The sequence below is a fragment of the Pezoporus wallicus genome, unplaced genomic scaffold (genome assembly GCF_028554395.1).
Source record: "Pezoporus wallicus isolate ANWC-B61680 ecotype Strahan unplaced genomic scaffold, APGP_CSIRO_Pwel_v1 contig_5069, whole genome shotgun sequence".
Lineage (NCBI taxonomy): Eukaryota > Metazoa > Chordata > Aves > Psittaciformes > Psittacidae > Pezoporus > Pezoporus wallicus.
The window spans coordinates 7,749,950-7,772,086 of NW_026642361.1; the positions used below are offsets into that span (position 1 = coordinate 7,749,950).

General features: G+C 39.3%; 1 protein-coding gene across 1 annotated transcript in view; it reads right to left on the reverse strand.

Annotated features, from left to right (window-relative positions):
• The window catches only part of MYRFL (myelin regulatory factor like), a 37,209-nt gene that overhangs the window by 10,943 nt on the left and 4,129 nt on the right, over nucleotides 1-22,137 (reverse strand). The window contains exons 3-19 of the mRNA XM_057429356.1: nucleotides 20,454-20,521; nucleotides 20,101-20,359; nucleotides 18,547-18,638; nucleotides 16,433-16,580; nucleotides 13,089-13,284; nucleotides 11,857-11,933; nucleotides 10,498-10,608; nucleotides 9,840-9,930; nucleotides 6,763-6,963; nucleotides 6,253-6,361; nucleotides 5,684-5,793; nucleotides 3,999-4,162; nucleotides 3,347-3,410; nucleotides 2,134-2,219; nucleotides 1,256-1,345; nucleotides 1,114-1,157; nucleotides 840-1,004 (exon numbers count right to left, since the gene is read on the reverse strand). Coding sequence (XP_057285339.1) covers nucleotides 840-1,004; nucleotides 1,114-1,157; nucleotides 1,256-1,345; nucleotides 2,134-2,219; nucleotides 3,347-3,410; nucleotides 3,999-4,162; nucleotides 5,684-5,793; nucleotides 6,253-6,361; nucleotides 6,763-6,963; nucleotides 9,840-9,930; nucleotides 10,498-10,608; nucleotides 11,857-11,933; nucleotides 13,089-13,284; nucleotides 16,433-16,580; nucleotides 18,547-18,638; nucleotides 20,101-20,359; nucleotides 20,454-20,521 — 2,075 coding nt within the window. The remainder of the gene's footprint in view (nucleotides 1-839; nucleotides 1,005-1,113; nucleotides 1,158-1,255; nucleotides 1,346-2,133; nucleotides 2,220-3,346; nucleotides 3,411-3,998; nucleotides 4,163-5,683; nucleotides 5,794-6,252; nucleotides 6,362-6,762; nucleotides 6,964-9,839; nucleotides 9,931-10,497; nucleotides 10,609-11,856; nucleotides 11,934-13,088; nucleotides 13,285-16,432; nucleotides 16,581-18,546; nucleotides 18,639-20,100; nucleotides 20,360-20,453; nucleotides 20,522-22,137) is intronic.

The window sequence follows — 22,137 nt, forward strand, 5'->3', positions numbered from 1 at the left end:
CTGTCCCCATTTTCACCTCAACTTGTTAGCCAGTTTCACCTCAACTTGTTAGCTGTAGTTGGTGCAAGAATTGTTCCCAAGGCCAAGAAAGGAAGAGTATAAATGCTAGGTTTAGTAATATTAACACTTGCTTCCAGACATTGACAATGTTAAGGTCTGGGAAAGAGGAATACAGCTTCCAACAACTTGTACATCCCTTTATGCATAAACTCTTTCTTATAAATATTATAGAAGTTCTAAACAGTACACTTACTCATCTATTACACACATAACATCAGGCAAACAGTATCTGAAAGAGAATTAGTTCCAGTAAAAGTAGTTTATTTCATAGGGCTCTGCCTTCAAATAACTTCTGTCTACTCAAAAATCCTGCCTGAATAAGCAGAGTTTTAGTTCTAAGCTTTCTGTTTTCTGCCAGTTGAATTTCTGTTTCTGCCCACAAAAAAAAAGGTGTATTATTGTCCCACTGTGATACCATTAAGTCTTTAGGGTTGTTTTTTTTTACATCTGTTACCCTCCACCACCTCCAATCAACTCCTGTCCAACTGCAGCCAGAAGTTAATTAAAGGTATTAGTGACTTTCTGGTTCACATGAAATTATGGTGAATGGCCAGGAAGAACAGTGACATCTGACAAAACATCTTAGGACCCAAAATTCTTGATGCTGACCAGGCCAGATTTTTCAAAAAACATATTGACTGCAGTGCTGTTTAGTTGTATCAGGATTTTTTTTAATCCCCTGGACTAAGCTCTTTTGTAGGACCTAACTACCTTCCTCTACACTCTTCATAGAGTCTTTACTCACACAGCAAATAACAGAAATTAATGCTTCAACTTACGTTTCATCCGTGCATTGGTTTCCTCATAAGTTGGAGACTGGACTTTTGGTTGATGAATTGGACAACAGTAAACCTTGTCACAAGGCAAAATGTCACAGAAATTCACCTCAGGGATCCTGCTGACAGGTTGAGTGCTCAGAGAAATTGTGCTTTCCCCATTAAATGCTAAAAGAAAGACACAATTCTCACTAGTGCTGTGTGTCTATTGGCATTTTATAGTAGCACAGAAATTGAAAGTCTATTACGCACATGGGCACCAGCAGAAATACCGTACCTGCTGTAGTAGTAGAGCGAGAGAGTAGAACAGAACTTGAGGTACTGCCAATGACAAAAAACAATTCATTAAGAAATGGGCATCAGAGCTGTGGACCAAAACAGATTGGTCCACAACCTATTACTAATTCTAATTCAGTAACACAAATTTAACTACTTGCCTGTAAACTGGATGGTTTTCGAAACGTCTGTCATGAATGCTAAGTAAATACAGGGTCGAGATTGTCAAAGCACTGTAGAAAGAGAATTACTGTGCAGATTTACATCCATCTCTTATGTAACATAATATGAATAATACTTTGACAGCACCTTGTTGAAATGTAGTAATGTACAAGTCAACTATCTGATCACTTTCCCTGCAGTGGGAAAAATTTCAACTGAATTTAACAGAGTTTAGATCAGATACTTATATAAATGTATGCATATACTTGTATTCAACACAAAATATGGTCAGTTTTTGATTGTAAATAGAATTGCAACACCAGTTCAAAGTACTCAGTTCACAAAGAGATTGTAAGACCCAGAGTTTTGGACTGGAAACAGAAAATGGCAGTCTCAGAAGTCCAGAGCATAATTTCCTTTCCACAAGTCCAATGTCCAAGTTAAGCTTTCATAGTCACAGGACTGCCCACTTGCTGAAACAAGTCCAGCTTCATTTCACAGAATAGAGTCACTGTGTACATCAGAAATTGTACTTCAGAACAGAATGATTTCATAAAACATGTAAAGTCTCGTGAGTTCAGCTTTGCATCTGTCACATGAGCCACCAAGATTCATTCAAGGTGCACCATACATTGTGACATGGACAGAGATTAGGTGTGTGTTCACCACATGAGTATCTTACTTTTCTAAAACAATTTCAACTACACAGTATTACCAGGCATAGTCACTGTTAATTTTAATACATTCCGTTATTTGAATAGGAAGGGTGAGAAGAGCTAAAAAATCACAGTCTTCTTTCTGATAAGTAGGAAGGGGAAGGGAGAAGAACCAAGTCAACTTTTTGATAATTAATTGTTACCATAGTGCCATAATAGCAATCAAAGCTATTACAGTCACCCGGAAAACCTTCATGGAGCAAGACCCTTTTGTCTTTGACAAGCAAACCTAGAAAAAAAAAAGATGCTTGGTTAATTTAAGTGACACGTGACTAAACTGGTACTAGTAGATTAGGGAATACTACACTAGTCTGACTTTAGGTTAACCTTGTTTCTTTCAGAGGAACCATACAAGCCATCCTTATACAAGGGCCACGTCTAAAGAGAAAAGCTTTAGTAATGAAAAGCTCCCTAAAATTGTGAATGCAATGTGCTTTGTTGATAGTCTGGGGACACAAGCATTACAAAGGAAGAAAGGATGGGTAAAAATAACAGCTCCTTCTCTTCCTGCCATTTTTCATACTCTTGGAGTATTTAAAAAGGAAATTATGAAATCAGCGGTGGCCAGAACTAAGAGATGAGCAGCTTTCAGTATATGCTCAGACCAAGTTAAACCAGGGCCAGTGTAAATACAGAAGACACTATCCATACAAGTAGGATGATTTAGATGATGAAACGTTTAATCGTCATTATGGAATAAAGGACATTTGACCTGTTATTTTCCTTTGCTCTTTGACACTGGCGAAAGCAAGGTAGACAAAAGAGCACTGATTCATTTAAAAAAACAGGACTTGGCAGCCTAGAGAAGACTGTCTTGGAAAAGGTCAACTCATTCAATCTCTCTGAAAAATGACCTCCTCTTTATATATCAAGATATGGGCAGTCAGCAATAGCAATGACATCCTATCCAAGTCTTAATCACCTGAAGGACAGCATTAGCCAGTATAAATCAGGAGATACTAACTACAAACCACAGTGAAAGGCTCCTCCAAGGAAGAAAGCTGAGGAAGAATTATCGCTGTGCAGACTTCCAAACTGAAATGAGCATTTCTGTGCAAGGCTGCACTACACCATGTGAACACACCTACATGCTCAACAGCTCTGTCCTGTTGGTCTTCTCCTTCACACCATTACACAGTGTGGATCTAGTCTCACACACTACTCTCTATACAATGTATAGGCAAGAAACAGAAGTGTCTCATACATATTTTCCATCTCATTACAGTTATTTTTTAAGTTTCTAGCATGACAGTAATTATTTTATTCTATATTTAGAAACACAAAAGCTTTCACCAGTATTTCAGCACTTACAAAACCTTTTTCATAAGCATATTTCATACATTCAATTTCACTCACCTTGCTGGATTTTAGTGGGACTGATTTTTTTGACGGCAAAAGACTAGTAGCTCGACTATACCTGCTGTAAGAAACAAGACCTTTTTAATATTCAAATGCTTCAGCAACTAATAAATGAAAAAGAGACGTTTTCAATAGGGTGTTAGTCACTTGCTTTTGCAACTTCAACATTTAAGAAGAGAAAGGCAGAAGTGTCGTCAGATTTGTTTTAAAGAACAAAGGCCTCCAGTTAATTCATGCAGGTGAATGTTATTAAATGCTACATTTGGTTTCAAAGAAAATTTGGGGAAATGATTTAGAAATAGGAAGCACTTGTCATTTCCACTGAAGAACTAATGAGGATTTCTCCTTGCAGAAGCAGCTCTGCCGATTTCTCTTTGCAATTTCTACACTCCAGGGCTGTAACTGGACATAATCTACACTTGCTTCACGCAACTGAAGCAATTACAAAACCTACTGCAATTTAACAGCTATTCCAAATATTAATTTTGTCAGTGAGTTAAGAAATATGAGAAATTGGCATTTTTTGCACTGCTTCAATGCTGGAAATGAGCTGAGCTCCACTGTCAAGCAGAATTAGTTTTCATTTCCACCACCGAGAGCACTTTACCAATCTCTGTGACAACCATCAGCAGACATCCCAGATAGGTACCTGACTTTGCTCTCTTCACTGAAAGTTGACTTTAAACTGTTCATTCGTTTCAGCCTGGCCAGTTTCCTATTCCACTGTTCCAATTCTTCTATTCTGACTTCAAGATTGTTGGTTAGTTTACAAAGCTGCTTTACAGCACCAACATTTTCCATAAAGATCTGATCCTGAGAAGAAAACAATGACAGTATATTCATCAGTCATATATAACAAGTAGTAAAAAATATAGAATTCACTTATGTAAGGATACATTGAATATTTAAAATGCAAACACAAGGTACCTCACTGTAAACGGGACATGCTTATGACTATAAAACCTTTTTTGCTAGATTGTAGAAATTGTTTATGTTCTCTTCATGGTAAATTGAAAATGAGGACTTGCAGAAGAGCTTGAAGAAGCTTTGTAAACCGAGAATTAGAACTATATTTTATCTGCATACTGTGTTGAATTTTAAACTTTAACACTGTGACAACAGGCATCTACTATGTGATTCGTAGTGCTGCCTTAGTGTCACAATCTAACACCATTGCTCTTCCGTGACCACCTAGAAATCAGCTACAGTTTGGAATCCTGGTCAAATACAGCAAATTTTACAGAAGTCTCTTTTTCAACAGCATCTCTAGAAAGTGCTCTCCCCACAACTTTAATCAAGGTTTCTAATTCATGCTTCCCTTATATGGAATATAGCATAGCAAATTTAACCTATGAATTTCAATTGCTTGTAGCCTATCAAAAGAAAACAAGCAAAATGCAATATTTTGAATAGATATTTTCTCCAAGTTCAGTAATGTAAACTTGTGTTTCCTATAGATAATGAAAGAATGCATTATTATAATTAATACAGGATCATGTTCATGACATCATCCATACAAGATGCGGTTACCAATCTGTAAAACCTCCCCTTTCCCATTATCAGCTGTAAGCAGAAAAAGGCTAGGAAGTGGTCTTTTGACCTGCAGTGAACTGCACATAACAGAGAGGTCTCTCTGAGCAATGTTCTGGACAACCACTGTCTGCAGTCATATATAACTGGACTCTGCAACTGACAGTCCCTTGCAGCCCTATTTCTACAGGAAAAGGAGGGGAAGAGAGCACAGGACAACAGACTAAGCTATTGTTTCCAACCTGTGAGCATGGTAATTACTTTGTGCACCATAAACATTTTTCAGTATAAGATCTGGAAGCTACAGTAAGGATTTCAGATGGCTAAAAAAACTACCTTCCCACAGATCACACAGAGCTAGCATTTGTATTTGATATGAAGTGATTACACCAGGGTTAGAGTAAGGAAGTTTTTATTTGACAAATAGAATTCTGTCATTATTTAATTCACTTCTGGAACACTTAATTCATTTCAACACTTAAACACAAAAGAATGTTTTGGAGTCCCACTTGTTGGACCAATGCTATGAAATCACTATTGCAGAGATGTTTTTTTTCCTTTTCTCTTTCATTGTATGTTTATTTATTATTGTAATGAGATTTTAATGTAAATATGCGATTATAAGATTCAGCCATTTACTAACATTTGGTTGCTCATTTTTTTCTCAGGGACTTGTCAAACACAATTTTTATAAATATATGTGGAGGAATACGGCTTTGTATAAATCATAGCGTGTGTTTATAGCTTCATATACAAAAAGAACGGTCTAAATACACACCTCCAAGTGCTCTCTCAAGACCATACCTTGTCAACCATGAGAAAGTTTTCTATTTTTTCTCCATCATTACAAGCAACATCTCCAACTTCTCTAACAGCTTGAGGTAAAAGCTCCTTCACTTCTTGAGCTATTATTCCTGTTCACAGGATAACATAAAGTCAGGAAACACAGCAGCATACTACTGACCATGGTTGCGTGCTTTGAGTTGACCATCCTGTAAGCCACAGGTAGGGCCAAACATGATCTAGAATTTGTCTGTGGTAGGAAAATCCAGGATATCACTTCTTTTTTTCCATTCCACAGAAAACAAAAAGAAACCTTTAGAATTCCTGTTACTCTGCAATAAAAAAATTGTTTGCGATTAATTAAACTTCTGTGAAAATACACTCCTATCTTTAAAAATTGGTACAGAAGTTCAAAAATTATCCGAATTGCTTATTCTTGGCATTTTTGTATCATTAGAAATACACAGCAAAGTATGCAATTGTAGTATTCTAAGAAATGAGGATGAAATAGAACGGGTGTTAAAAGATACTGTGATACAATGAAAAACAGTGGAAGTTAATGAAAAATGGGAACAGAGCTGACTGAATACCTGTTTCATGGGTGGTTTTTATTCCCATAACAGATGCAAATTCAGGCTTGTAGTCATACTCCACCAACCTCATTTGTGTTATTCTTCTCAGCTGCTCATTTGTGTCAACCTGGTTGGACAAATACCAGGATTCACATGTTGAAACACCAAGAATGTCATGGCATCTAGGACATCACTGAGCTAGAACAAGCCTGACATGGCGACTTGGCCAAGCTTCACATCGAAAAATATGGATAATCTTCCCATTCCCCATTATCAGAGTGCTATTTGTACTGCCAGTAACCCCTCAGTCTGACAACTCCCGCTTACGCAGATATCCCAAGTTTCTATAGACAGCCTCTTCCCATGTCCAGAGGCGATGGCTCTGCAGAGCACAGTGGTACATCTGATTTCTTTAGGCCAGCATTTCAGCACACCCCAGATAAAGAACCTGCTTCACATGTCAGAACAATGATCCACATGTGTGCTGTGGTGCAAACATAAATGGCCTAAATACTCCACAGCCCTCACCTCCCGGATATTCTGCTTTGCTCTGCTGTCAGATGGATGCATGACTCTGCCCATAACTTTGGCATTTCCACAGACAACCAGTGCTTCATCTGGTGCATCTGTGTTAATTCCTACTCGACCATGATAGACTATTGTCTCTGGAACATGTCCTCGTTGCCACAGTACATCACTGTCATTCTCAAACTGCCCTGGGTTAGATGCCTGGAAGAAAAAAAAGATGTTTAAAGATATAGTATAGTATAGATGTACTATTGCTTATTCAATTCAGGGAAAATTAAATGCTAAGTCTCTAATATTTAAATTGCATTCAAGAGCTTTTTTAACACACCAACAGAAAAAAAAACAGTGGAGTCACTTCTAAGTGTCTCTGCTCACACAACATTGGCCTTACTGCTTTTTCCCTTGAATTCTGCTTTATTATCACTTTATGCTAATCTGTCAATGTCCAAAGCTTACCAAATTTTAACTTTGACATTATGGCACCTAACCATTCTTTATTTACCAGCAAATTTTAGCTGAGGCTGGAAATCACAAAAGAGCAAACAAGGAAGAGATTAAACACATGTGGTTCACCAAATAATCTGTAATGTTTTAAATTAACTCCAATTTCATGTCAAGGAAACAGAGCTTTTCAAGAACAAAGCAGTGTGTATAATTAGAAAACCCACTTGATTTCAATACTTGATTTTGTTATTAAAAACAAACAAACCTTTGAGTACAGGCTTTAAAATTTTACTCTGGAGAAAAACATGCTCATGATAAAAAGTTCACACTCATTTAAAGAAGCCAGGCTTTCACAAGGCTTTGCCATCTACAAGCCACGGTGCTGTGCACTTACCACTGTTTGTCACAATTAGAGCATGATCTGATATGCCTGATAACCACTACTCAGCTGGTAGTTTCATTATGTTTGAGTGTATAAAGGGCCGGAACATGAGTTGCTTTCTCCCACAGTGTGTTTGCATAGCTTTGCCACTTTAAGTTAAGCAGTGCCTGGCTTACTGTACCCTGCCACTGAAGCCCTGTCAGACATCTGGAAAACTACTTTTGTTTTTTTCCCCTTTCCATCTGTCCTGTTGATTTTTTCACCACTTCAGATCACACCCTCTTTACCCTTCTGCTTTTCTGCCTTCTTTTTAGTTTGTCTGGAATAGTGGCCAGGTTTGCAAAATCTCATTCCTGGACTCCTACTAAGAAACGGTCTCGCTCACACAGAAGTAGCTCTCTTCATTGACATTTCAGAAGAATCTAACATTAAACATGATAGAAAAATCTTGCACAAAAATATATATAAGGTAACAATAATCCCAAGGATGACTCAAATGTAAACTTTTCCCATTTAGTAAAGAGTTGATATTTGTAACACTGTTAGATGTAGAAAGAGAAATTCAGATGAAAGCAGTATTGTGGAAATTATGGACAAAAATGTGGACAAAAAAAAGAACTAAATATGCAGGAATGATACAAACACAATGACCAGTGTCCTGAAATAAAAGAACCCACCGCAAGAGCCAGGATGAAACTTCTCATGAGGGCAGAAAACTCCTGAACTCCAAACACTGCTTTCAAAGCCTTTTCACAGCTCCACCCAGAAAGGAGCTCTCTGCCATACTGCCATCCAAAACCCAACCCTAGCTGCAGGAAGGTTTATGGCATAAGAGAACACAAAGTTATGGGCTAGACAAAAAAGCAGCCACAAGTGAAACCAGCTGGAAGCCCTCATCTCCCATTGGAAACCTCTGTGCAACACCACACATCCTGGGGATTTGCACTTTAACTCTCTCCAAACCTTAATGCTAAACCAGGCTGTAATCGCAAGTCTAGGCAGACAAAAAGGACCCAAGCAATGGCCTGCAAAAAAGATGATAGGACCAAAGCTTTTGACAGCCCTCGCTTTTCCTTAGAAACCCCTTTCCAGCCCCACTTTTAGTACAGTAGAGCTCCCAGTCTTACTTGAGTCAGGAAGGACAGGCAGCGGATATGAGGAGAGGATGTCACCCTCTATGTTAATGACCAGCTGGAGTGCACAGAGCTCTGCCTGGGAATGAATGAGGAGCCAACTGAGAGCTTAGTTAGAACTAGATGATATTTAAAGTCCCTTCCAACCCAAACCATTCTATGACTCTAAACCAAAATGCTAAGCCTGCTCCTCACCATAAGACAAGGACTAGAAAGACACTGTGCAAATAAGAAGCAGCTTCTTGACTGGCCCACACAAAAAAGTTCACTGGACTGCAGTCTTCCAGAGGCCCTCATCCCTCTCAGCCCCACTACATGGCACCTATGGATTTTTCATCTTTCTATGCCATAAACATAAATAACCATAACCTTATGCTATGCCCAGCTCAAATGTTAACCAGGTATTGGTCACACAAAAAAGGGCCAGTACTGAAAGCTTTTGGCAGCCCTCACCTTCCTCTTGCAACCCCACTCATGTTGAGGCTGACCCTAATCCTCCATAGCTCCTGTTACAACAGAGGTCTGGGTTTTTTCTCTCTTGCAAGTCTAACTGTAACCATAAACTAAAGTCAAGTACTAAAAGGAAAGCTTTATGTGGATCAGGAGACTGAAAGATAATGGTCATGAGGAAGAGAGACAATGCTTCCTTTTCCTGTTCTGAAACCAAGATTACAACCACCAAATTAAGAGCCAGGACACACTAGCTCTGGGATCACACTAGAAAGGGGCTGCTTGACCACCTTTCTTTGCATTTCTTTTTCATTCTTATCCTCCTTTTAAAATGAATCATCTACCCAATGAAAGCATTTACCAAATTCCTGGCAAGTGCAGGAAATTGTTCCACCTTGAAGAAAAAACAATCTGGAAAAATCAAGGTATTTTGTATTGGAATTCACAACAGGTTTTCTTTCTAAATTCTCTACTTTTATCAGTTTAAAGTCCTGATAATTAAAAGATAACAACACACTCATACAATATGCGGCTGTAATTTTTTCCTCAATCGTTTTGAGTCAGTGGCATGTGCCCAAGAATCACACACATGCACACACCCATAGTGTCCCGTGAATATCAAAATAGTAAATACTTTTCACATGAAAGCAATATAAATTTCTACCTACCCTCACAATGATCTTTTCAGAGACATTCGCAGACAGAAGATAGAATTGGTCCTGAGAGACAGCATACAGTCCAACTACCAGCATGAAGTATCTATTTTGAAATTGATTTAGTCAAGACAATAATTGAAGTAATGTCTTCTCACAGAAAACAGGAAAATGTTTTAAATGCAACCACTATTACCAATACGCAAAAAGATGAAATGTTTTAAAAAATGTATTTATGTTCCAATATGAAAGAAAAAGTATTTTCTTTTCTCTCAAGTAATATGCTCTTTCAATCCCCACTATCACTGCAAATGAACAAAGATTACAATAATTGTGACAAATTTAAGTAAAGAAGACTCAAGAGACAAAGACCCTTCCTTCCTCAGAAGAAAATGCTCATTATTTGGTTTGTTGGCTTCTTGATTTCTTCAGCCATCCTTATGGCAATGATTTCCCAAAATGATCTCTAACCATTAGAATGAGGTATTTTTTATTTTTTCTCAAATCAGTCTATGACTCTGAAGAGAGGCCTTTAAGCAGATGCCAAGTGCCACAGAATTAAAATCACAGATTCAGCAGTGCTGATATTTTTCATAAGCATTAACTCCACTCTAAAGCAGACCCTCTTTGTTTCCACTTCACACACACACAGGCCAAATAGCTACAGCAATACCTCTGGTCAGGGTTTGGTTTTCCCTTTTTTCTCATGTTATTTGCTGTTGTTTCACTGAAATGCAACCTTCCCAATGTTACTTTAGTTATCTGGTCCCCTGGCAGATCAACTCTAAAATAGAAAAGGAAACAAGATCAGAAATAAGCATTTGGAGATCTACCTGGCTCAAGCCAGATTTCCTCGAACTCCTTAGAACAGTTCTGAGAAAAAAAACTGACAGATGAAAAAGAAAGAAGAACCCCAGTAAAAATGCTGCAACCATGGTTTATAAAAATGAATTAAAAACACAGATTATGTCAAGAAGATAAACAGGATAAAGCACCAGCAGTGAGAAATTGCTCTTAGTAATAGGAACCTTGTGTTCCTTGGTCTGTTTGTTCACAGCCTTGAGCATAACAAAACCATATGTGTTCCATATGATGAGTATTTGTTGCTTGCCACGGTTAACATTGTTTATTATTGGATCTGAATTTCCACACTAAAATAAATAAATTTTACTGTTTGTCCTTTTTTACCCCTGCCTCTAATTTGTATGTCTGGAATCATAACATACACACCTATGTCTCAAACACATAGTGGCACTGTTCCTGGAAGTAATAAATAATATGAATAAAGAGTTTGAGTGGAGAAAACCATCGTCCACTGAAAAGTCGCCCATGAAACAGCTTACATGCACTCAGAATCTATTTGTCAGCATGCAAAAGGAAGAAAAATGCCTTAATAGAGGTAATTTAGTGAACATTGAGCTCTTCTCCCAAGCTCAAAGTTATTTTTTCCAGATTACGTACTGCAGGCTTTATCCTGTCAAATCTGACACTGTCTCATCTTTTTCTGGTTCAAGGCTTATTTAACTATAAAGAACAGAACACCTCCAACAGAAGACACTCAATGCCTGGAGAGCAAACACTGATTCTGATGGTAACTTAAGAAGCAGAAGAATGGCAGAGCATTCCTAGGAGAAGCTGCATGTATGTTTCTAGCAGAAGCACTCCCTCTTAAAAGCACTGCAACTATGTCTCATGCCCATGTAGAACAGGAACATTACTGACATTTGTAAGATGGGAAATGCACCTGACATATAACTCTGAACACCATACAACAGTGTTGCTAGCTGAGTATAAATATTTTGGATAGGCACACTTAACACATTTGTAAAGCTGCTGAAAATATTCCTTAATGAAGGGAGACCAAGTATATATTACTACTGTGACTCTATGTGCACACCCAGAATGGAATTGGGGTAAAGATCAGAAAACTGGCTAAAAGCTACTGTAAGTTTCCAAGAAACAAACAACTATTTCACATGTTAGACCAAGCATGTATTGAAATTAAGTGGAATAATTTTCTCAAAATTCTTACTTAACTGGATGGAAAGTTTTTTTGCTTCGATCTGACTGAGACTGTTCAATAGCAATTGTTTGATTTGGAGCTTCCACCTATAAGGCAAAAAGAATTTTCAAAAATAACAAGAATATGAAATTTTCAACTATATAAAATTTTAAAAAGAAATTAATAAGAAAATTGTGTCTGAAACAGTGTAATCTCATTTCTCATGGAACTACACAGAAATTAACATGGGAACTGATCCACTGACACCCAGCAGCAAGTCTGAAGACCCAAATCTTTCTGTGGATGTAATTTGAAAGAAGGAAAAAAAGGGAAAGAAGGGAAAGGAAAAATGGAAAAGGGAAACTGTAAAGAAAAGAAAGGGAAAAGGGAAGAGGGAAAAGGGAAAAGAGAAAAGAGGAAAAGGGAAAAAGGAGACAGAGAGAGGGAGAAGGAGAGAGGGAGAGGAAGAAGAAGAAGAGGGAGAGGGAGAAGGAGAAGAAGGAGAAGGAGGTTTCTGGAATGGTACCAAGAATCATTTTGCTTCAGATGGGAACAGATGCCAGTAATATTCATAAATTTCTTCTGCATTCGGATGCATGAAGCAAAACTGCAGTAACTGCCTTGTAAAACATGGATATTTTTAAATCATTGAATTTTGTAATTTTTAAATCACTAAATTTCACTCACTGAAAAAGTAAGTGAAAAACCTGGAAAAACTTCTAGAAATATTAAAATGTCTGACTACTTCTGTATATGCAGTTTGTGGACCCATATTGGCTGGAAGAATTTGATTCTTAAAATGAAAATTGAAAGCATGACAAGCAGAAATGGGGAAAATTTGTTGGTTTTCTACACATGAACTGTTCAGGAAAAACAGATTTTATTATTTTTCTTTGCTTTATGAACTGTTTGGGGTTTTTTAACGCATCTTTTTGACCAACAGGTAGACTTGCCACCTGCACACCAGCTGATGCCCCTGAACTGCCCACTGAGGGAATAGAATTTTAACCAAAGAGAGGGAAGTCAGTGAGACCATGGCAAACATGACAACTTTTCATATATATCAGCACAAGCATCCATAAAACCTCACTTTTCTTGCAAAAGAGTCCCACACAGAAGTCACTAGCAACTTGAAAGAGTTCTCTTTTGTCAGTTCTTGGTCAAAAATTACTAAGAAAAGAGTTCATTTTCATTATTGACTTCATCCTATGGATAATCACATGCTAACTTCTTCAATGCAATACTCACGGAGAAATACTTGCCTTTATTCCAAAAGCCTTCAAGCAAAACTTTTCTATTGGTTTCCCCCCCAGCTGAGTTTTGACATATTTTGGATGTCCAGCAATTCTAATATGGACTGTGATTTGGAAATGATTCTTCTTCTGGCACACAAAGGCATCGTCTGTTATTGAAAAATTAAATCCTTTATCTGTGACAATGTGATACCCTACAGCAGGTCTACAAAAACAAGAAGAAAGAAAAGCAACTTTAAGGACAGGCATATTTGAGTGACATCTTGAACGTAATATAAAACATAATGTGGTCTGAAAATCCGTCTAATTTTTACTGACAAAATGGGAGCCAAATTACATCTTTGCAATCACCAGATCTATCAGTATTATTTTCTTAGCCTCTAGAGGTGTAAAAATGAAAATGCATACAAAGTGTTCTCTGATTCTAGTCTGACACATAAAAAGTTTGGAAACCAGAGGTGGAGAAGTTTACATAATCCTCATTTACTAATCTGGTATAAAGGAAGCCTGTGCACCTAAACCCACAAGCAAACCTTTTAGTTTATTCAAGCATTCATTACAACAGTGCTATAAACAACAGAGCTGAGCTAGTGCTGCAGACAACAATGTGCTAATGAGCCAGCAAGACTCCCTGTTTTTTCATTCTTGAATTCCCACACCAAATGCTTCTACAGAAGCTACTGGAGTTCAAACAAGGCTTTACTCAAGCTGAAGGAAAAGCTATCAACACTAACCCTCTGGCAAAATTACTATAAAACTCCCCTTTATCCATCCAGCTCAGGAAACCCTATTCTATTTATTCAAAGGTCTAATTTGTTGCCCAAAAAGAAAGTGTATTCTGTCTTTATGATTCACAACAAACAAGGAAAGTTATCAAAAGGTATCTTTCTAAAAGTGCCAGTGAACTCACCACCCCATCAATGTTTCCACTCCTCAAGTTTAAGTGATGGATAATTCTGAAATAATAGGACTACATGGCAAGGTTCTCTTATATGGGCATTGGCTTTTCTTGCTAATGGAAGTGTGATAATGATGATCTCATCTGATGCCACTGAGAACCTCTCATTAATGCAATTACTGAAGATGGTTTTTCAGAACTCATTTGTTTACACATTATTAGTTGGAAAAAATCAAAGTGTACAGACTTTACAAGAAATGTACTAACTTTATTATCTTTTTATAAATTATGAACAAAAGGCCCTTTTCAAACCACCATTGGTTATTCTGTAACTGCTTCAAAACTATGAAGTCATATGTTAATTCATTTTAAATTATAATTGTCTAATAGTTCTTAAAACCACCATTATTAAAGAAGAAAAACCTCTTCCTTTTTTTTTCTACAACTGGTAATTCTTTTTATTTATATAGGGAATATGTGTATTTCATAGCAAGGAAAGGAATAATTTTTCAGATTTAGGTATGAAGCAAGTTTGTTACCTGATAGCCTTAAAACAAAGTCAGAATATATGCTTCCACGCAGGCAAGCAGATTGAGAGGCAACAAGTACAAATTTCCATTGCTCCAAGTTGAATTGTTTGAAACAACAGCTCCCAAAGAGGAATTTCATGTTTATCATTTTCTGAGTACACCATTTAAGAGCAAATACATTTTGATCTGATCACACAAAGACTGGTCAGTCTTAACAAGGTGTACAGTAAAATTTGGAAGACCGTTCAGGTGCAAGCGATATCGCTGTCACACAAGTGTCTTTACCAGAAAACACTTCAAATTCCTCTTTCTATTCAGAATTTGAGTCTTCAGACAAAGAAACAGACTTCAGAGTGTTTCTGAGACAAAATCTTTGGAACAGAGCCTCACCAGTCACAACAGTAATGGGGCAAGGGGCTAAGAAAGTACCAACCAAACACAATGCAGGGCACAATTAATGGTAGAGTAACCTATTCTAATGAATCTGCCTCAGCTAACAGCATTTTGTTGGGAAAATTAAATAATCAAAAGGTTAAAATACTGGATGAATACAATGGAAAACTTCAGAAATGCCTTTAAAGTGCACACAGCAATTTCCAGGTGCAGGACCAACCCATCTACACTGAGCAGTGATAAACATGTGACTCTTTTGAGGCTAATAGAGCACAGGATCACTACTCAGAAAATCTGTGCACTGTACCATAGTTGCAGTGCATCTTGGAACAAAGACACTGCTATTGACATAGCTTAAAAGTAACCCTGGCTTCCTCTGCAAATAGTATCTCAATCCCCTTTCACAGCAATGGCAGCATTTATTTGGATGCTTTAATGCTCAGCATCATATCCTCTTTGTTGACACAAGCCATCAAGATCTGTGAGTCTGGAATTTCAATTTTAAGCATACAGGAACCAACGTCAGCTCACAGCTCTCATGTACTTATTCACTGAAAACATAACAGGAGTTGGAATCCACTTCCATTTAGAGTGACGATTCACATCACAAACACAGCTGAAGGTTTCTTGGCCCAACCAGCTCCCAACAAGTAGAAAGGTGCAGGTACTGAACTGTCCACTCTCTTGTCATGTCAGTACCCTGGGAGAAGGGTTGTATGGGACACAGCAAGATGAATGTTGCCCTTATCATGCTGTTCACAAACAGAGAACATCAGTGTTCAGCAATGACACTGATACACTCCAGACTCTAGCAGTTTGAGCTAGAGGAGCACGAAAATTTACTGTGCTATTCAAGTTCCATGGAGACAGTGATGAATTGTTTGTACCAGCCCTGGAGAAATGATCAAACACTGATGAAGGGTTTTGTTAAAAGGGATCATTCACTAAATACTAGAATGGAGAAAACCAGGCATGTAAAGTGAACCTGGAATGACCCTTTCCCAGATCATGTGGCTAAATTCAACATTTATAGTTCTGATTTATACAGGAAAGCTCTACATCTTTGACTACATGTCATCCATATATGTCTATATTTGTAGGATTTAGGTTATACGAGCCTAAAGTAATACAGGTATCTTCGATTTCCATTTTTCTTTAGTATTTTAGGTAACTAGAAGAAAAGCTGCTATTGCTCAGTAATTACTTGCCCCAGTATATATGCTCTGCAAAATAAACAAAAATTAACAGGTATTTAAAGTTAAACTCATTTTCCATTTGCCCCCAGATCCCTGAAGGAAAATCAGAAAACCTGACAGGAATTCCAACCAGTGTTTAAAGTTCTGATTATCTGACACATCCACAAGCTCATATTTCATCATGCCTGTTATTCCTCCTTCTCCAGTCTTATTTGCAGTAAAAACAAGGGATACCAAACGTATAATTTGTTCCTACAGAACTACAATACCAGAAACCAAAACAAAGCAAAACCACAGAGGAAGCCACTTTCTCCAAGTGCAGATGTCAGTGCTTACAGTTTTTCATAATTAGAGTTCAGTAAGCTGTTCCACTGAGAAGTTTGATATGGTTGCCATGTTAGAGCTTGACAGCATTTTTCCAGAGCTGCATTCTGTCCATCACTGTCATATTCTTGCACTTCAGCAGCACAGTCCTTAACAGTTGCTGCAGGGAGATAGTGACAATTCAGTTATTACGTTTGTGACTAGCCAAAAATCCTCCATAAACATTTTTACAAATATATTCACATATACATAAAGCATAAATATATTGCATATATATTTATATCTGATTGCCTTTTGCAGTTATTCCAAAAGGTTGTGTTATATTCCCATGCCCTAGAAAATAAAATTTACAGCTTTTACTGATTTACAAAATATTACACATGTAGCACTTCCTATTTTTATTCTCCCCAAAAGGAAGGATAATTTCCTTTAGGAGGGAGGAAAAAAGAAAAAGGAAAGCTAAGCATTTTGCTGTAAATCTGCAACACCACAAGAAACAATAAACAAAACAATTACATATGTTTCCTTTTATCTCTACTACAGGTTTAAATTGAATATACTCCAACTCGCTGCAACTGGTACTTTGTCCCAGAGCAGGAGGCACAGCTTTCCAATAGCAAGCGCATTCACCACTACGTTTGATTGAGTGGTTAATGCTTTCCGAGCATTCTGAGATAGACAAGGTCAACCATAATTCTCTCAGATATTATACATTTTATGAAGACAGAGTAAAATGTGGTAAGAGGGAGAGATAAATGGAGTGCAGTAATGACAGGAGAAAATATATCATTGAGCATATAAACTAAGATCCGTTCACAGCCAGCGGCAGCACAGTAAGACAGAGACTAAAGAACCATTTCAGGCCCGAGCTTCATTTGCAATTCCCTGCTTTGGACATAGAGCAGAGAGAAAATATGTTAAAAGAAAACCAAAAATCCCACAGAGTAAAGAAATTCACATCTCATTTCTAAATTATCCCCATACCATTTTTATCAAGGCCTGTGCTCTTTTTCCAATAGCACGTGTGTCAGTGAGGTTTTATTAATAGTGACTCCCAAGGAAAGCATATTTCAAAGCTGTGTCTATAAGTATTAAAACCACCAAGAGAAATTTTAGACACAGACATATCTGTTTGTCTTCTCTTTCCAGCAAGGGTAGATTTAAGAGGACTAGTCACAATCAAGAAACACTGATCAAATAAAAGATACCAAGGAAATGTAACCTACTAAATCCAGTTGTTACTCATTAAAATTGTTCTAAAAGACTGCTTTAATGCTGCAAAATTCTTACTCTGAAGAAATAATCAGCTCTCACATTTTCTACTAACAGACAAGCATGGAATTCCTCAAATGAACTGTTCATTCGCAGAGAGCCTCACGCTTCACAGAAGCCGATCCGTTTCTGTACTTGCCTGATAAGCTTTTTTGTATCAATTGGTATAAGCTTAACATTTTCATCTTGATAAAACAATGAACTGAATTAATTTGGGGAAGGGGAAGAACACACAGCTTTTACCAAGTTTGTGCATTGATACACTTAGTAGCAAAAAACTGGAGTTGAGGTGATAAAGGGAAACTGCAATCTGTTTACTCATCCACTGCATTAATTCCCTGTTAAGCTGACCCAAGATGATTTCTTTGCCCAGTCAATTTAGTGCCAAGTAAAGTCAGCAGAGTATGGTATCATCTGCATGTGGTAGGCTCACACATGGAGAAGGGCAGAATATTTTGCCCAGAGAGTCCTCAGGAAACATCAGCCTCTAATGGCTCTCTTTGCCCAATATAGAATCACAGAATCATAGAATAGTTAGGGTTGGAAAGGACCGTAAGATCATCTAGTTCCAACCCCCATGCCATGGGCAGGGACACCTCACGCTAAACCATGTCTCCCAAGGTTCTGTCCAGCCCAGCCCTGAACACTGCCAGCTGTTCAAGTTATATAAATAGGTATATAAATAGGTCCTGGTTTTCAAAAATCCTAAAAAGGTAGATTCCTCCAAACCTGGCAGTGGAGTACACACTGTTAATGCCACGCTACATTTTCAGAGCTAGCAGGAGCTGTGCTCTTAAAATATTTACTTATATATGACATGAGCCATTACGTTTCATCTTCACACAGTTGCTTACCTTGTCTGGAGTCCTGAGCCTGGACTGGAGAATCAGTGGCATCTCCCAGTAACTGTGAGAGCTTCCTTTTTCTGCCTGATGCTGCAGAAATACTTTTTTAAAAGCACATGTTGCATTACTCATTTATGAGTTTAAATACAGATATGACAGAATCATAACAGCAGAACAGAACACCCAGGTATCTCATTCTAACTGTACTGTCGTCCAAATTCTCATTTGTCAGGGGAGGAGATCATTGTTGGCTTTTTAAAACTGAAATATGCAATTTTTTCCTTCCAAAACACAAATTTGGTTTGATTTTTTTTTTAATTGAATATAAATAGAGAAGCTCATCCTTTTTAAAAACTTAGTGCATGAACAGCAGAGGGTTACTGTTTCCTGACATTTGCATTAAAATCACAGCTTTTCTTGAATAATTGTAGTGCACGAGGTACGAACTCACTTTCCTTCTTATACAGAAAATGCTTGTAGCAGTTAAACTAATCCCTTAATAAAAAGATCTCGAGGGGCAACTGCTGGGTAACAGTCCCCCATTTCTCAGGAAGTGAGATTTTATAAAATGCTCCCATATGCAAAGGGAAAAAAAATATTCCACAGTTTTTATATCATAACATTATAGGATATCCTGACAGATGGTCACTCCTTCTGGGTGGGAGAATAAAAAGCCAAACTCCAGGCCTCGGTCATACCCAGCAGGTATTCAAATTCAGGTTTCTCCACAAAGAGAAGAAAAGCCTGCCCACCACATTAATTTTGATTGGTTTTCTGGGCTTGTTCCAAAGGTCCACATTTGGTAAAGAAGAGTTTTTTGCCTGAATAACCAATGCGTTCCCTCAAAAAAGAACAGAATTTTGACTAACTGGCATCTTCTACTAGAAAACAAAGACCACAGAGAGCTCCACTGAGAAACCCACGCCCAGCTTCTTTCCCCACATCACATGTAACATGTAATTGAGCTCTGCACATGACACAGAGCATCTGCAAGCCCAGGACTAACACTGATGAATTCACATTTCTCCCCCCTTAACCAGGGGGAGCCCCCTCTGGCATGCATCAGTTAATTCATTCTTACTAGGTATCATGGTTGGATGCTTGCAGCAGTCGGTGTATTTTAAATAATTAAGCATCCACAATACGCTGGTGTGTGAATATGGCAGATGATATTTGAATACCATTTCACTTGCTTACATAGATATGATACCGGGTTTTCTATATCTCTTAGGTCACTTGTCAAAACACAAGATCCTTACGGACAAATCCCTACAACAGGTATTGCAAAATGGCTGAATACTTTAGTACTCCAGTTATGAAACACCTGTTGATCCTTCCTTGGCCTCCTAATGTTTTAAGAATGGAAATCCATTTCTACTTCCAGTCTGAACGTCAAGATAAAGAAACCCCAACCAAAAGTGTCTCAAAAATGCCTAAACACTGCCATCCTGTGGAAAACCCTACACCCACAGGGATTTTTACCAGTCTTAAACCATGTGTTCTAACCAGGTCTTTTTTTGCTGTATCTGCCTCATCCGTTGCATTAAAAGCTTTATCATTTACCCAGAAATCTGAGATGCATTTGGCTGAAAGTATGAATAATTAAAACCCAAACAGCTGGAGGATGTAGCGTGATTCCAAGGAGTCGCAGCATTTCCTGTCTTCAGGCAGTAGCCCTGGGGGATGGTGCAAGGATGCCCACTGGCACTGGGGTCAGAGTGAGTCTCCATGAACCTGCAGGGAAGCCTGTTGGGTGTCACAGCAGATGGGCATGGGAATGGAGGCTGCAGCCCACTGGGCCACATACTTTCGTACCATGGGGCTGCAAGAAGTAAACAGACAAGAAAGTAAGGATGAGGAACAGGAGCTGAAGATCTTCCTATGAGCTTGGGAGAGGCTGAATTTATGTAACCTACTCGGGCGCTGTGGTGGAGAACACGGTTCCGATCCAGAGTCTGGTGGAGAGTCTGGCAACTGGCTTTGCCTAGGGATGAAAAAGATTTTCATTTCTACTGGCAGAAGACACAGAGGATGACCACAAAGCAGCACGGAAAGCAGCCGGAGGAGAACCACCAGACTACTGACAAGGGTCTTCAGAAAGCATTGCTCACTGCGGTTGCTGTTTTTCTCACAGGAGCAATGTCACTTACACTTCATCAGACTATCTCCCATGGCCCTCCACCTCTCTCCCAGGCAGGGACGCCTCAGCCCTTCCAGCTCCTGCCCAAACTCCCCTCCACAACCCACTGGCTTCACTCCTCCTTGCTTCCCATGAGCAGTTCTTCATTTACCTCCGGGCGCACCAGCAACTGTGAATACACAGAGTTCACAAGGGCTTTAAACCCATTCTCTGCAGGCTACAGGCTAAGGACCTACAGCATCTTCATCCACCGCTGGGCTTCTTCAGACTTTAGTTTTGCCAAAGCACTCCGTCTCTGTCAGATAGATGGTAGCAGGTCCCATCTTAGAGGTGCAGCCCAGATGCAGAAGGAAGCAGGGGCTGCTGCACAATCGAGGAGCGCGCCTCCCCGTTTGGAAGCAAGAGCTCTTACAAGCTCCCCAGAAAATACAGCAGCTTAATGAGGGGTTTCTACAGGTGACAAGCAACCTTCCCCCTGTTCAGTCCCAGGCCCTCGTCCTGCCCCGGGGAGATGCCCCGAGGGGACCGAGGGCTGTGAGCAACCCACGCCGGACTCGAGTAAGGACCGAGAGGAAACCGCCATGCAGCGCACTGCCTTCACCGGCGGCAGTGGAAGGGGCCGAGTGTGAGGAGCGGCGGCCGCACGGGAGGAAGGAGCAGCGCTGTGCCTGCAGAGCCTCCAGCAGGCTGCGGGGAGGAAGGGTGTTTTCCTGACTGTGTTTTCTCTGTACGCGAGTCAGTGATCAGGAGTTCGTGTTAATGGGTAACAGCCAAAATCTGACCCTCGGGCTCGCTATCCGTGCGGCACCCCATGCAGTACTGTCGTTCGACAGCTTCCACGCCTCCTGCCATGAAAACACCTGCCGAGGGACACCGAGTGCTGTGCCAGATTCAAACAGAGCTGAGCTGCTTTTCTCTGCGTAAGGTTACACAACAAGAGGCTCATCTGCCACTTTACATCCTATGAACTGGAGAGCAGGGCCACCTCCACGGCACCTCGGGGCTGTTGGCAGTGAGAACTGCGCAGAAGGAACGCTCCGCACTCTGTATGAGGCAATTTCCCCTAGTGGCACAGCACCTTCAAACGGCCGGTGGGAGCACTACAGGGAGGAGGTGCCGAGGCAAGGGGTGGGAAGGCAGCTACGCTCTGACGGTCATTATGAGAGCTGGGGACTGGAGGCATGACTGGCTGTGAACCAAGAAATTCTTTGTGATCCACAGCCACGTCCTTGCCAAACCCCATAGCCAAGCAGCAGAGATTTAAATTTTAACACTTCTGCTTGGAAAGGTCATTGTGGAAGGCCAAACAACTTAAGTGTGCTCTGTGGTTTTTAGCACTCACACACTGAGTTCTGTTACTCAAACAGGTAGCTCTCTGAAAACACACCCTCTCCTGATTCCTTTCTAAAGAACAAGTACACTGCTCTGTACAAGAACAGGCCAGCCCGTATTTTACTGTG